The following is a 13106-nucleotide window of genomic DNA, read 5'->3' on the forward strand; positions in this document are numbered from 1 at the left end:
GATTTTTTGTGCTAAGAGGTTGAGAGCTGTGGCAACTCCCACTGGGGGAGTTGCACCCTTCCAGCACTTCAATCTTACTATAATTAATTCCAAAGTCACTATACGAATATCTCTCAACTTTGTTCCTCAAGAATTCTGCACAAAGCTAAAAATAATGGGATGACAACAAAGGGCCAAAATTAGGTGTGATTTTTAAATATTACTCTGATTCACTTAAAAAGTTAATAAAAAGTTAATAGCACAACATTTTTGGCATCTACATACATTTTCTGAACATTATGAAGTATGAAACTCTGATGTCTGGCATGACTGACCGACTGTGATCCTTAGTGATTTACCAGAAAATCAAAACTTTTAGAAGGGACACGGCGACAACACGAGGAAAAAATCAGGAATGTACTGCAAAATTCTGGACAATTGAGTGGTATAGATATACCATGTGGGTAAGAAGAAATTCCCATTTCAGATGACTATATTCAATAAACTGGCTTCTCATGAAAATGTGGAAAATTGCAAATTCATACATTTGCACTCCTTAGAGCAGGATATAATTTAGCTAAATCTAATGAAGTCTTCAACCACTTTAACACAAATAATCAAAACTGGATGATTGTTTTAGAAAATGTAGAAGAAGACAGTTTTTTTTTAACATCCATGTCAATAGAAGAAAAGATGCAGATAAAGTCTTAAGATATTCAGATGTAAGCAATGAATGCAATATATAGAGTTTCAAATAATTCAAAAAATCTGCATTGGATCTGGTGTCCTGTTCTTAACATTTCACTGATCCATTTTTAGTAACCAGATCAATCCTCAAATCTGGTATTGCTCTGCAACTGATTCTCCAATAGAATCAATAGAATCATAATAAGCTGTGTTCAGACTTGGAAGCTACACCATATCTCCTTGAAACAGAGGGCTGTGCAATCCGATTTCCGAGCTTAAATATCTCCCACGCAAAAGTAAAGTTTTGAACATCAAAAGCATCCACTTGGTGGTGTCATAGTCCCACTTCTCCTGTTCATCCATCCTACAGTCACCTTCCTAGACAAACTTCCCAAAAGAATAGTGACTGACTGCAGAAACAGGAAGAATAATGCAAAAAACACTGTTTTAGTTAAGAAAGATATGTATTATTGTGTTCTGCACATTAGCAACTTCATACAAATGAATACATGACATCATTCATTTCTTATTAGGGTGATTGTATTAGTAGGACACATGAATATGAGATGTTCTAAAATCTATGAACTAGCTTTTTGGTTTGTTTTCTAATTAGCTTATTGTCTGAGATGATTTGGCTTTGCTAAATGCTTGACTGTCTTACTTTCCATGCTAAACTGTGAAGGTAGGTATTATTGCCAGAAATCCAGTCTGGCAGTAGCAGTATTGAGAGGCATGCAGTCCTGCTCTTGCACCTGAAACAGAGCACGTGTATAATTTGCCAGCTAGGATTCATAAGCAGGACATGAGTTACTGGCTAAAGAATGACCGATTCATCAATCTTATGATGGCAAAAAGAATTTTAAGGAATCATCAATGGCCAAGTACAATGAGATGAGATGTCTGTATTGAGAAAAGAAAACTGCAATGAGAACCTCATAACCAGACATTCAAGCCTGGTGCCCGATTGAAATATCCCTCGCCCACACTTCATTGATATCAGCTGAGACAGGTTTGATCTTCAAGTTGGGGAGGGGTTTCATTCATGCATAATGACCTCTAGTTTACATTGCTCAGATCTTGTCAGTCTTTAAAAGCGATTATAACCCTTAAATGGATTCTGGCTGAAGTTTTTCTTTGTGATTACATAAAGGTCTGTGTTTGCCTATATTCTCACTACCCTCTCCTTCACAGTCCTGGCCTATTATTTACTGTCTGTAATTTGTGCATACTAGATAAATCCATTACAGACAATCCACTGTTGTAGTCAAATCAGCTACTCTCCTGTAGTCATATGAAGGTGATGATCCCTTCCATGGGTCATTAGTCTGACCCCATTTTAAAGTCATGTTAGTACTGTATTATAAAGCATGCACTGAGTTTTTCATTTGGTAAAATTCTATGGAGGTTATTTATCTTTGTCATTAATTCCTTGCACCCTTTCACATAGTTTCTGATTAGAAATGGTGGACTAGTAACTGAACGAGAAAAAATGGAATAAACCTTGAATATTGTTGTTTTAGAAGTCTTTTCTAAAATAGTGACAACAGGTTCCTAAAAAAGGGTACAGTATAAACTTATTAAAATGGTTTATAATATGATTAACATTCAGTACAATCAGGGGCACTGGGATCTTCATCACTATATCCTACGAGATCAAACAAGGATGCAAGTGAGAATTTAATGTTCATACGTACTGAGAAGAAGATGCCCACAAACTACTACATATAAAAAGTACAGTTGTGCACATGTACCATAAATGTAGATGTTCAAGTGTACTCACTGTTGCAGTCATTACATTTGGGTTATCTGCTTGCAGGTAGCCCTCAGTTGGCCTGATTAACAAAGTCTTGGGTCCTGCATCGGTTGCTGTCCCTTCTTCCATGACGTCAGGGGTATAAAACATTCAGCCAACGCCATTACATCAGTTTTTCTTGCCCCAGATGTCAGGTGCCCCCCTAATGGGAAGCAATTAAGTATAAAAGCACAAAGATATACCTCCAACAAAAAAGCAATTACACCAAAAAGGCTTTTAAGTATAGTAAAGGAAAGTAGAGGTATAGCCAAAAGAAGTTAGGGGGCTGGAGGGAGGGTAACCAAGACTGCAACAGTGAATACACTTGAACATCTACATTTATGGTAAGTGTACACAACTGTCCTATGTTCTTCATGTTTCACTGTTGCAGTCATTACATTTGGGTAGATTCCCAAAGCTATGGTTGGGAGGAGGAATGTAGATAGCATTAGGGCCAGCTATAAGGACCTGCAAGACTGCAGTGGCAAAGCCAGCTCTGGATTTAGAGAAAATTGGCAAATGATGATGCTTGGTGAAAGTATGTACAGAACTCCAGGTAGCAGCCTCTAGGATGTCCCTGGTAGGGACGCCTCTGAGAAAGGCTGTAGAGGTCGATGCAGCCCTGGTGGAGTGAGGTCTGATCCCCTGTGGGATAGGTTTTCCATGGTGCTTATAGCAGAAATGAATGCATTGGCTTATCCAATTAGAAATGGTTTGCTTTGAAATAGCCTTCCCCTCTGCCCCTGCAGCAAATGCCACCAGGAGTTGTTCAGATTTTCCTTTGAGGTTTAGTTCTGTCCAAGTAGAATCTAAGTTGTCTGTGCACATCTAAGAATGCAGTATCTGGTCCCCTTTATTCTGCAGATTGGGAAAGAAGATTGGCAAATGAATGGCCTGATTAAGAGTCACACTGGATACCACCTTGGCATGAAGGATGGATTGGTTCTGAGGGACACCCTGTCTGCATGAAACATGATGAAAGGCTCCACTGCCATAAGGGCCTGTAATTCAGATACCCTTCTAGCTGAAGTGATTGCTAAAAGGAAAGCTGTTTTCCAAGAAAGAAATTTTAAGTCTGCAGTAGCAGCTAGCTCAAAAGGAGGTAGAGTGAGTTTCTCCAAGACAAAGTTAAGGTCCCAGGCTGGGTTGGAGCTCTCCTGGGTGGGCTCAAATTTTTGGCCCCTCTGAGGAACTGCTTGAGCAGTGGATGAGAGAAGATGGGTGGTTCTGTGTTATAATGAGCAGAAATGGCTGAGGCGTGGATTTTAATGGAGGAAAAAGACAGGCCCTTGTGAAACATCTCAGTTAAGTATTGTAAAATCTGAGGTAAATTGGGTGCTGCTGTGCTCATCCCTTGAGATTGGTTCCAGGCACAGAATCTTTTCCATTTTTCAGCATAAGATTTTCTAGTGCTAGACCTCCTTGCCTCTAAAATTATATCCATCACAGGTTTGCTGAGGGATGGTAAAGGAGAGATTAAGTAATTAGCCAGGCTGCAAGGTTCAGTGTTAGAAGATGAGGGTGTAGAATCTGGTTCTCCTGCTGAGACAGCAGGGAAGGAGTCTGAGGCAGGTGCCATGGAGATAACCATGACATATTGCGCAGGAGGGGGTACCAGTGTTGGCACGGCCAGTCTGGAGCAATCAAAATCATCATTGGTTTGTCCTGTTTGATTTTTAGTAGTACTTTGGAGAGCAAAGGCAGAGGGGGGGAAGGCATAGACCGATAGGTTTTTCCAGCTGAAGGACAGAGCATCCATTTTCCAGGCTAGTTTGTGGGGAGTCCTTGTGCAAAATTTGTCCAATTGGTAGTTCTGGGGAGGGGGCAAACAGGTCTATATCTGGGCTCCCCCATTTGCTTGTCAACATGTTGAAAATTCTTGGTTCCAGTTTCCACTCGTGTGGGTCCATGAGGTTTTGCTTAGTCCGACTGCCAGTGTATTTAATTTTCCTGGCAGAAATTGAGCTTGTAGGTGCACTTGGTAGCTCAAGGCTGTGTTCCACAATGCCATGGCTAGTCTGCAGAGGGGGTAAGAATGTGTACCCCCCTGCTTGTTTATGTACCACATAACAGTGGTGTTGTCCATCTTTACCATTAGTTGTCCTGGAAGAATGTCGTCCTTGAAGGCTGTCAGAGCATTCTGTGCAGCTAACATTTCTTTTTGATTGATATGCAGGTGCATTTCACTTGGGTTCCATTTGCCCTGAATGCACTTCCCTGCCAGGTGAGCCCCCCCCCCCATGCATGCGTCTGTTGTTAGGGTTTTGGTGGCAGGGGGTGGTGTGAAAGGTAGTCCCTTGTTTTGGTGGCAGGCCTCTGCCCACCAAAGGAACTCTAGGCATAGGCAAGGTATGATAGGAATAATTGTTTCCAAGTCTTGAGAATGTTGATACCAAAAGCTTTTTAGATACCACTGTAGTTTCCTCATATGCAGTCTTGCATATGGAATTAGAAGAATGCAGGAGGCCATGAACCCCAAGGCTTGCAGTATTTGTCATGCATATAGCAGGGTTTTTGTGGCTACTTGTTTGAAGTAATTTGTCAAATGAATTTGTTTCTCTGGCGTGAGGTAAGCCATCTGGGAAGTTGTATTCAAGCTTGCTTCCAGGAATATAATTTGTTGACAGGGTACCAGGTGTGATTTCTTTTCATTTATGATGTACCCCAGATAAGTTAGAGCCCTTTGTACAAAGGCCAGATGATTCAAAAGTATGTCCTGGCTTTCTGCCTGAATTAGACAATCGTCCAGGTATGGGTATATTTGAATATTTCTTTGCCTGCAAAATGCAATAACAGGAGCTAGGCACTTTATGAATACCCTGGGCACAGTAGATAAGCCAAAGGGCAGTGCAGAGAACTGATAGTGCGTGTAGCCTGCTTTGAAACGTCGGTATCATCTGCAAGATTCCCTGATTGGGATGTGCAGATATCTTTTTTTAAATCTAGTGTTGCCAACCAAGCATCTTTGCCTAGCATAGGAAGTAATTATTGAAGAGTCAGCATCTTGAATTTTGGAATCTCCAAAAAGGTGTTTAGAGTAGGCAGGTCCAGGATAGGATGCCATGAATTGTCTTTTCTGGGTACCAGGAAAAGTCTTGAGTACAAACCTTGTCCCTTTTCCTCTTCTGGTGCCAGTTGAATTGCCCCCATGGTTAAGAGAGAAAGTATTTGGTTTTGGGCCTCTGCCCACTGACTTGGGGGTAAGTCTGGCCACCCGCTTGGTGTTGGCAATGTGTGGCAGTGAAAGCTGTATCCGTAGGACACTGTATTTAAAACCCATTTGTCCTGGGTAATGAGTTTTCAATTCTTTGCATGAAGAGCAATATTTCCCCCCCAAGGGGGCAGTCAGTTGATAAGTGCTTGGAAATTTTAAAAGGAAGTCATTGAGACAGTTTACCATGGGGGGAGTCTTATTATTCCCATATTTGGAAGTGGAGGCCCCCCCCACTGCTTAGTTCTGTGTGTCCCCTGGGACTGAAACCTGGTGTTTTTGCTGTGTCTGGGTTTGGCTTGAGAAGATCTGGAAGGGACTGGAAAGGACCAATTCTTAGAGAGCCAGTGCCTAATAAATCTAGGAGGCTGAACTTGTTAAAAATCTTTAACAGTTTGCATAGATTTAGCTTTATCTTCTATCTTTTTAAGAACTTCCCCAGCCTTGTTGCCAAACAGGTGGTCCTGATTTAAAGGAGCATCCAACAATTTAGCTTTAACATGATCAGGCAAGGATTGTTCCTTGAGCCAAGCATGCCTTCTGAGCACAGACCCAGTAACAGCAGCCCTGCAAGAGGCCTCTTATGAATCAAAACCACATCGCAAAGTATGTTTTCTAACTTGTTCAGCAGAATGTATTAAATCCTGTATTTTTTTATTTTCTACACAGTCAGGAATCAACATAATTTTCTGTTTAAGCAGTCCAATAACATGTTGCTGATACTTTAACATATGAAACTGGCAGTTTAAAGCCCTAATGGCCAAGGTTGCAGAAGTGTAAACCTTCTTACCCCATCTATCCAGAGCCATGAAGTCTCTATCAGAATGGGGTAGGATTTTTAGAAGTAGAAGCCTTAATGCCCTTGGGCCCCTGTGAAATAGTCTCCAGATTTGCAATAGGATTTTTACAAAGGAACTTGTGGGACTCAGGGACCCTGTAGTATCTGTCAGGTTTTCTGGGAGCAGGAGGCAGGGAATCAGGGGCCAAACTAGATTCTGAAAAAGCATCACCAACAATGTCTAGTACAGGAGGAATGGCTAAAGGCCTATGCTGAGGTAGGAGAAGGAAATCCCTAAGCCTCTTTTTTGAATCTGAAAAATCCTGTCTTTCCCAGTGGAAATGCTCCCTTAGAGTATGTAAGGTTTCCCCAAAAGAAAAATCCTCAGGAGGGGAGGCAAAGAGAATGGAGTCCTCTGCATCAGAATCTTCATAAGTAGATAAGAGCAAATCTAGATCATCAGAAGAATCAGAAAAAACAGAATCCTGATCAGAAGATTCATAATCAACTTCTGTCCTAGGCCTCTTAGGGGGGGGGGGGGGTTGGCTACCCCTGATTAGAGTTATTAGATCTTCAGTCATTCTTATCATTTGTTTTTTAGGCATAGAGGCCTGAGCATGTGGCCTGGCCATCGTTTTTTTAGGCATGGATCGAGATTTAGGCCTAAGTAAAGGAGGCATCAGTTTAATATGCAAGTTCATAGGCCTGAATACACCCTCAGAAGCCGGTGCCTGCACAGCGACTCCAGATCCATCCAAGGTAGAGACATCCACGGGTTCCATAGTTGAAGCATCTCGTGGCATACCGGACTCCGAATGGGTTTCAGTAGAGGCCTGCAAATCAGAAGTAGCAGGTATCAGGGGCTATGAAAACACCTCACTGAGTACTGGCGAACTGGTGACTGGCTTAGTAGAAGCGTCGCCGACAGTTTTGGACTTCGGCAGCCTGTCTCTGTCTTTATCTTTGTGGTTTTTTGGAATCCCGGTAGTTGGATAGCTAACCGATGACATTTCTGGATAATTAAGTCAAGAACCAGAATATTTAGAGGTGAAAATATACCGATGACGGATAGTGCGCTGATTAAATAAAGCACAAAACCGACAGCAAGGTACGTCGTGGTCAGGGCCTAGGCAAGGAATACAGTATGAATGAAAATCTTTATGAGGTATTTGCTTTCCACAAGTAATGCAATTATTAACTTTTACTGACACGGTAAGGAGCAAGAAAAAGTTTCCCCAATGGGGTACTTAGCTTTAGTTGAAGACTTCAGCTCTGAAACTCGAAAACGAAAATTTCAGGAGTTGGCAAACCAGCACTTGTGAACTACTTCTGCTTTGGGCACCGCACAGCAAGAAAGACTGATGTAATGGTGTTGGCTGCATGTTTTATACCCCTGACAACCTGACGTCATGGAAGTAGGGACAGCAACTGACGCAGGACCCAAGACTTTATTAATCAGGCCGACTAAGGGCTACCTGCAAGCAGATAACCCAAATGTAATGAATGCAACAGTGAAACATGAAGAACATCATAGAACAGTGGTCACACATGGACATATTTTCCAAATCAAAGTAACTGAAGACAATTCAGACAAGGAATTTTTTATGCTATAGGGTGAGGTAATAGTTCTGAAAATGCTCATCCGAGAAAGATAAACATATTATTGTTTGAAGCTGCAGACTCTTTTTAATGGCGCTGATATTAAAAAGCAAAAGTCCTAAGTAAGTAAAAGACATCACACGTGATAAATTTGGTAAATCATCTTAACTTGCTTAAAAAGTCACAGCTTCTGAGCATCCAGCCATCCACCTTTGAATGCACACTTTTATATCACTTTGTCTAAGCAAAGTGAATCCTTTGGCTTATTCTACTTGTGTCCTCTATATACATTGTGAAGATTGGGTGAAGATAGATGAAGGCTGCCAGCCTAGCCAGATAGCATTTTGGAGATAATTCTGTCATCTGTAAATATTAATGTAAATCACAGGCTTGTTGTCTTAAATGGTAAAAATAGTGTTACATGTGGAACTGGAAAAAATGTAACAACAGTGCACTCTACTGACCAAGTAAAGCATGTTGTGACCCTTTGACGTTAGGACTCGCAGCCAGTAAGTCTAGAGTGGGGCATCCTGCCTATTGTTTTAAGGCCAGAGTTAATGACCAGAATTTGCATGCATAATTGTCCTTTATTGCTTTGGTTTCTGCTCAGAGGTGAAGAATGTAAAAGCAGTTTCTGTTAGCTTGGGAACCCAGGGAAGTGTGAAGAATGATGTAATGTGAACCAGGAATGTGATTTTAAAAACAAAGAGAATCAGAGAGCATTAAGTATTTTTGTCTTGACCATCAAAATCACCAGCACTGTCTTGCTCTATATGTAAGTTTATCTTAGACTTGTGTTTTCTCTTAGAAATAGCTAGAAACTAGAAAGATTACACTAAGTGTTTTTCTGTGATGTCAGAAATGTACTACTGAATTATTTTAAGTATATCTCCGGGTTCTCTGAACTCTTGAATAGCACTGTGTAGTAAAAGGTTTTGTCTTGTGGTTTGACTATTTGTTATTAAATATTTTTAAACCCTTTCAACTGTGGCTGTTTTTTTAGAGATAATTTAAGCTCTTTAGAGTACTTGCATGCCTTTGGTAAAATTGTACTAAGCCACTCCAATAGCTTTAGCCCGGGGCTATACTACCAATTGGATAATAATATTGCACAGTAATAATTGGACACCCTTTTAAGGGCCTTTGAGTAGCTGATAAATATTAGTGGCTGGTGGTAGCTGGTACTACTGTATAGTCTGGGAAAAAGGGCACAGCTGGAGAAACTGTGCCAGCCTTCCCCAGAAGTGTCTGTGTGTTTGTATAAACTCTTCTCAAAGTGTGTGTGTGTGTGTGTGTGTGTGTGTGTGTGTGTGTGTGTGTGTGTGTGTGTGTGTGTGTGTGTGTGTGTGTCAACTACTTGGGCAGGGACACGAAGCACTGGCTGGACAGACAGGGTGCTGGAGGTTTTAGCTTGCCCACTAGGCTGAGATCTGGACCCTATAGCTGTGCCAGTGAGAAGTCTTATTGGGGATCTGGAGAGCAAGGCAGTGACCAGCCCTGGACTGACTGTGATCTCTGTGTGCTCTTAAGGGAAATTGCACTTTACTATGTGTATTTGTTATCCTTTCCTCCTATATGAGACGCCCCTAACTGGTGTTAGTGGTGAGGATTGAGGCTCCTTGATTGCTGGGCCAGGGCACAGGCATCACATACATATTTGCTTATTTCACTTTTGATAGCTTTTTAGTCTATTAAGCTGTTGTTAGAAGACCTTATATTTACTAAAATTATTGAATTGTCATGTCACTTGTAAGCTAATAGCAGTTTTAGGTTTGTTTAGTACCAGAAATCTCACACCTCATAGCTCTGGTTGCCATTCGCTGCACACTTCATAGCTGCATGCTGCATTTTCTCTTCTACTGAGGCAAATGTATTGCCCCACCAAAAACCTTTGCAGGCACTCTACTTACCCATGACATTCATGCCACACCCAAGAATGTCTGCCAGCCTTGGGTCTGAAGTCAGCTCTGCCGAGGTTATGGATCTCAGAAGAGAAGCGTAAGAGTCTCCGGTGTCCATATGGCCAGTTTGCATTGCGGGCACTGCTTGAAAGGCAGTTCTCTTCTGCAGCACAATACAACATATGCAGAGGTCTATCTTCAATGTAAGTTGTCTGTTGTACCAATGGAGCATTCAGGATCAGGTCAGAAGCAGCTATGAAGGAAACAAAACGAATATTATTTATTTGTATACACCAAAACACTTGATTGCACCTTTGTAGCTGCTATAAAGGATTACGAATTTGATGGATATTACTCCATATAGATGGTCTACTTTATATTTTTAGCATTGCTGTATGATACTGCAGAACTGCACAGCTGAGATATCATCATTTGGATATAACAGTTTTGTTAGTTATCTTTTGCTTACCAGAAATAGCCCACCAAGCTAGAAAGTTCCATTTTCAGTGATGACCCAACACAAATGGCAGGCATACAGTCTAAACATTAAATACGTTAAAAGGTACATGGTTTAACAAGGGAAAGGGTACAACAGAAAATGATCACAGATAAGGACTGCCTAAACTTTCTAATATCTTCCCATTTCTCTGACTTTTGGATTATTTGTACAAGTACTTAACCAACAGCTTCATTTTACTACACTTTCAGCAACTGTCTAATGTTTGCCTCACACATTTCTGAATTTCTTACTTTTAAAAATATTTTTATTGAAGGTCACATTATGCCAAATGTTAAAATGATTTCCAACTATTTTCTCTGTGCTTTACTCTCATTCTTGAACCCATACCGTCCCAAACGAGAGACCGTTTTTGTTGAAGATACTTTGTCACATTTCCCATCAGCCTAGTATATTCTAGTATATTCATGTGGGAGTGTCCTGTTCTTAAACATATCATTTTCTGAAAAAAATTGCTCAGAGTAGACAAATTAAATTCTCATAATCTCTCTTGGTACTTCTTTTGGTATAGACTATATATATTTTTATTGCTTTGATCCTTTAAAACGTTCCTGTGATCCCCTTTATAAGAACACATATCCTTCTCCACAACACCTTAGCACATCCAAAGTATAATATGATACTCCAGGCTGCACTCAGTTTGCCAATTTCCTTCTACCTCAGATCTTACAAAACTCAATAACCCTCACTTATTAGCCTTCTCAGGGAAACTATGCAATCTAACTTGATTTATTTAACTAAGGCTGATGCTTTTACTACTTTTCTGAACTCTAACACAATTGTATCACCTCATTCATCAACATAAGGTATATCTCTTCTGTACTCTTGATTAAGTCTCCACTTTCACTAAGCTTCTACCCAACTCTTAATACATCCTTCATCAACCAGCTGAAATCAGTATTCCAACTCTATACCGTTCCTCCTCTATCTCCAGACTATGTTCTGATTAGCCACATCCAGTGATCTGCCCCCTATCAAAACTGATAGTTGCAATGATTTTCTGTCCTCCTCCTGTGAAAACCAGATCCTTATTTCTTTTACAAAATTCAGAAATAAAAATTGTGATGGATTGTGTCAGAGAAAACCTGCGAAAGTCAGGCATGAGTGTTAGACAAGGCAGGAGAGTAGCACTAAACAGCGAAAGAGAGAGAGAGAGAGAGAGAGAGATGGAGACAGTTGACACCACACGCGGTTCCTATGTAGAAAATGAAAAAAAAGGGGGGGTGATGATGATGAAAGAACCATTGTTAGAGGTACCCTATTTCGTATACGCAACTACAATATTTCACATAACAAAAATCAAATAATCCACTCCCCCCAACATAAAGCAAACAATATGCATATCCATCTGCATTAACCCACCCATATACATCAAAACATTATATCCTTCCAAAGAGGAGGACTGAGCCTCTAACTCACTGCTATACTCTTGTCTCTTAGCATGATGCATCATCAGTACTATCTAAGACAAGCCATGGAGCTCCATGTGAATGGCTGTGCCAATCTACTAATCCACATCTCCTTATACACAACCATTAAGGGGACCTCTACAGTATGACAGACAGAGAGAGAGAGAGAGAGACTCAAAAATAAAAAATAAAGAAAAGAAAAGACTACATAACTGGTGGCTTTTTGAACAACTGGAAAAGTGTACCTTGTGTCTGCTGCTTAGCTGCTAGCAGTCTTAACTCATCTCCCAGAACTACCTCTGACTGACACAGAGAAGACCCAGACCACCCACCCACCACCACCACCACATCTCTTCCCATCTGATCTATACTTTGCAGTGCTTCCAAGGTCTCATCATGATCAAGGAAAGTTCTTACTCTGGTTAGAAAAAAAATTCCTCATACTGGCAGGATACAGTACATGTAAACTGAGACCTCTTAGTTCTCACTGACATAAAAATGATATAAAGTGAGCTCTTTTATGCCAGATGGGCACCGCTTAATGAAAGCTCTAGCCTCTTCATGTTTAAGCATTTTGCTCAGATGCCTAGTAACTTTTCTTTCACAACAAATGGTTCACATCTGCAAATAGTTTGCCTGAGTCCTTAACTCGCATACTCGACAGCTGGTACTGACACTCTAATGACCTGATGTAGTTTTATTTACACTTCATAAAGAAGACAGGTAGAGAATGTTAGAGGGAAACCAAGGAAGTTAAAAGGGTATTGGTTCAACCCATTACTGTTATGCCAGGGAGTTTTAGGTAAAACAATTGTTGTGGCTAGCAGGCACCCCAACAGCAGAATGAAAAAGTGAAACTAAACAGAAAACTTTTTATAGGAGTGGGCATGAGTGGAAATAAATGCTTCAGCAATTATCTTGTAAATGAATTTTTTAAGAATACTTTTAGGTGTATGTGGCACAAAAATGAAAGCTATGTAAATCAACAGTCGATCTTTATTGGTAATTAGGACCACTTAGCATATATGCTTTCCCAAGCTGCCTGACACATTCATCCTTAACCTTGTGTATCTTTTATTATTTTGCTATTCAGTATACAGTTCTCACCTGTGTTTAGAAGAAAAGAAGAAAAAGTAAAGGAGAAAGCAGAATGCCAGGAAACATCAAAGGTGAGGACAGAGGGGGCATATTACCAGAGATGGACCTTCTCACACATTTGTCATTATGGTAAGC

The 13106-nt window shown here is 40.6% G+C and overlaps 1 protein-coding gene across 3 annotated transcripts in view; it reads right to left on the reverse strand.

Moving 5' to 3' along the window:
- LOXL3 (lysyl oxidase like 3) overlaps nt 1-13106 on the reverse strand; it is a 914626-nt gene that overhangs the window by 83723 nt on the left and 817797 nt on the right. For all 3 annotated transcript variants that reach the window (XM_044063977.1, XM_044063976.1, XM_044063978.1), the window contains one exon: nt 9957-10200. In XM_044063977.1, coding sequence (XP_043919912.1) covers nt 9957-10200 — 244 coding nt within the window. The remainder of the gene's footprint in view (nt 1-9956; nt 10201-13106) is intronic.

Source organism: Protopterus annectens, chromosome 2.part2, assembly GCF_019279795.1.
Source record: "Protopterus annectens isolate FY-2018-M chromosome 2.part2, PAN1.0, whole genome shotgun sequence".
Classification (NCBI taxonomy): domain Eukaryota; kingdom Metazoa; phylum Chordata; order Ceratodontiformes; family Protopteridae; genus Protopterus; species Protopterus annectens.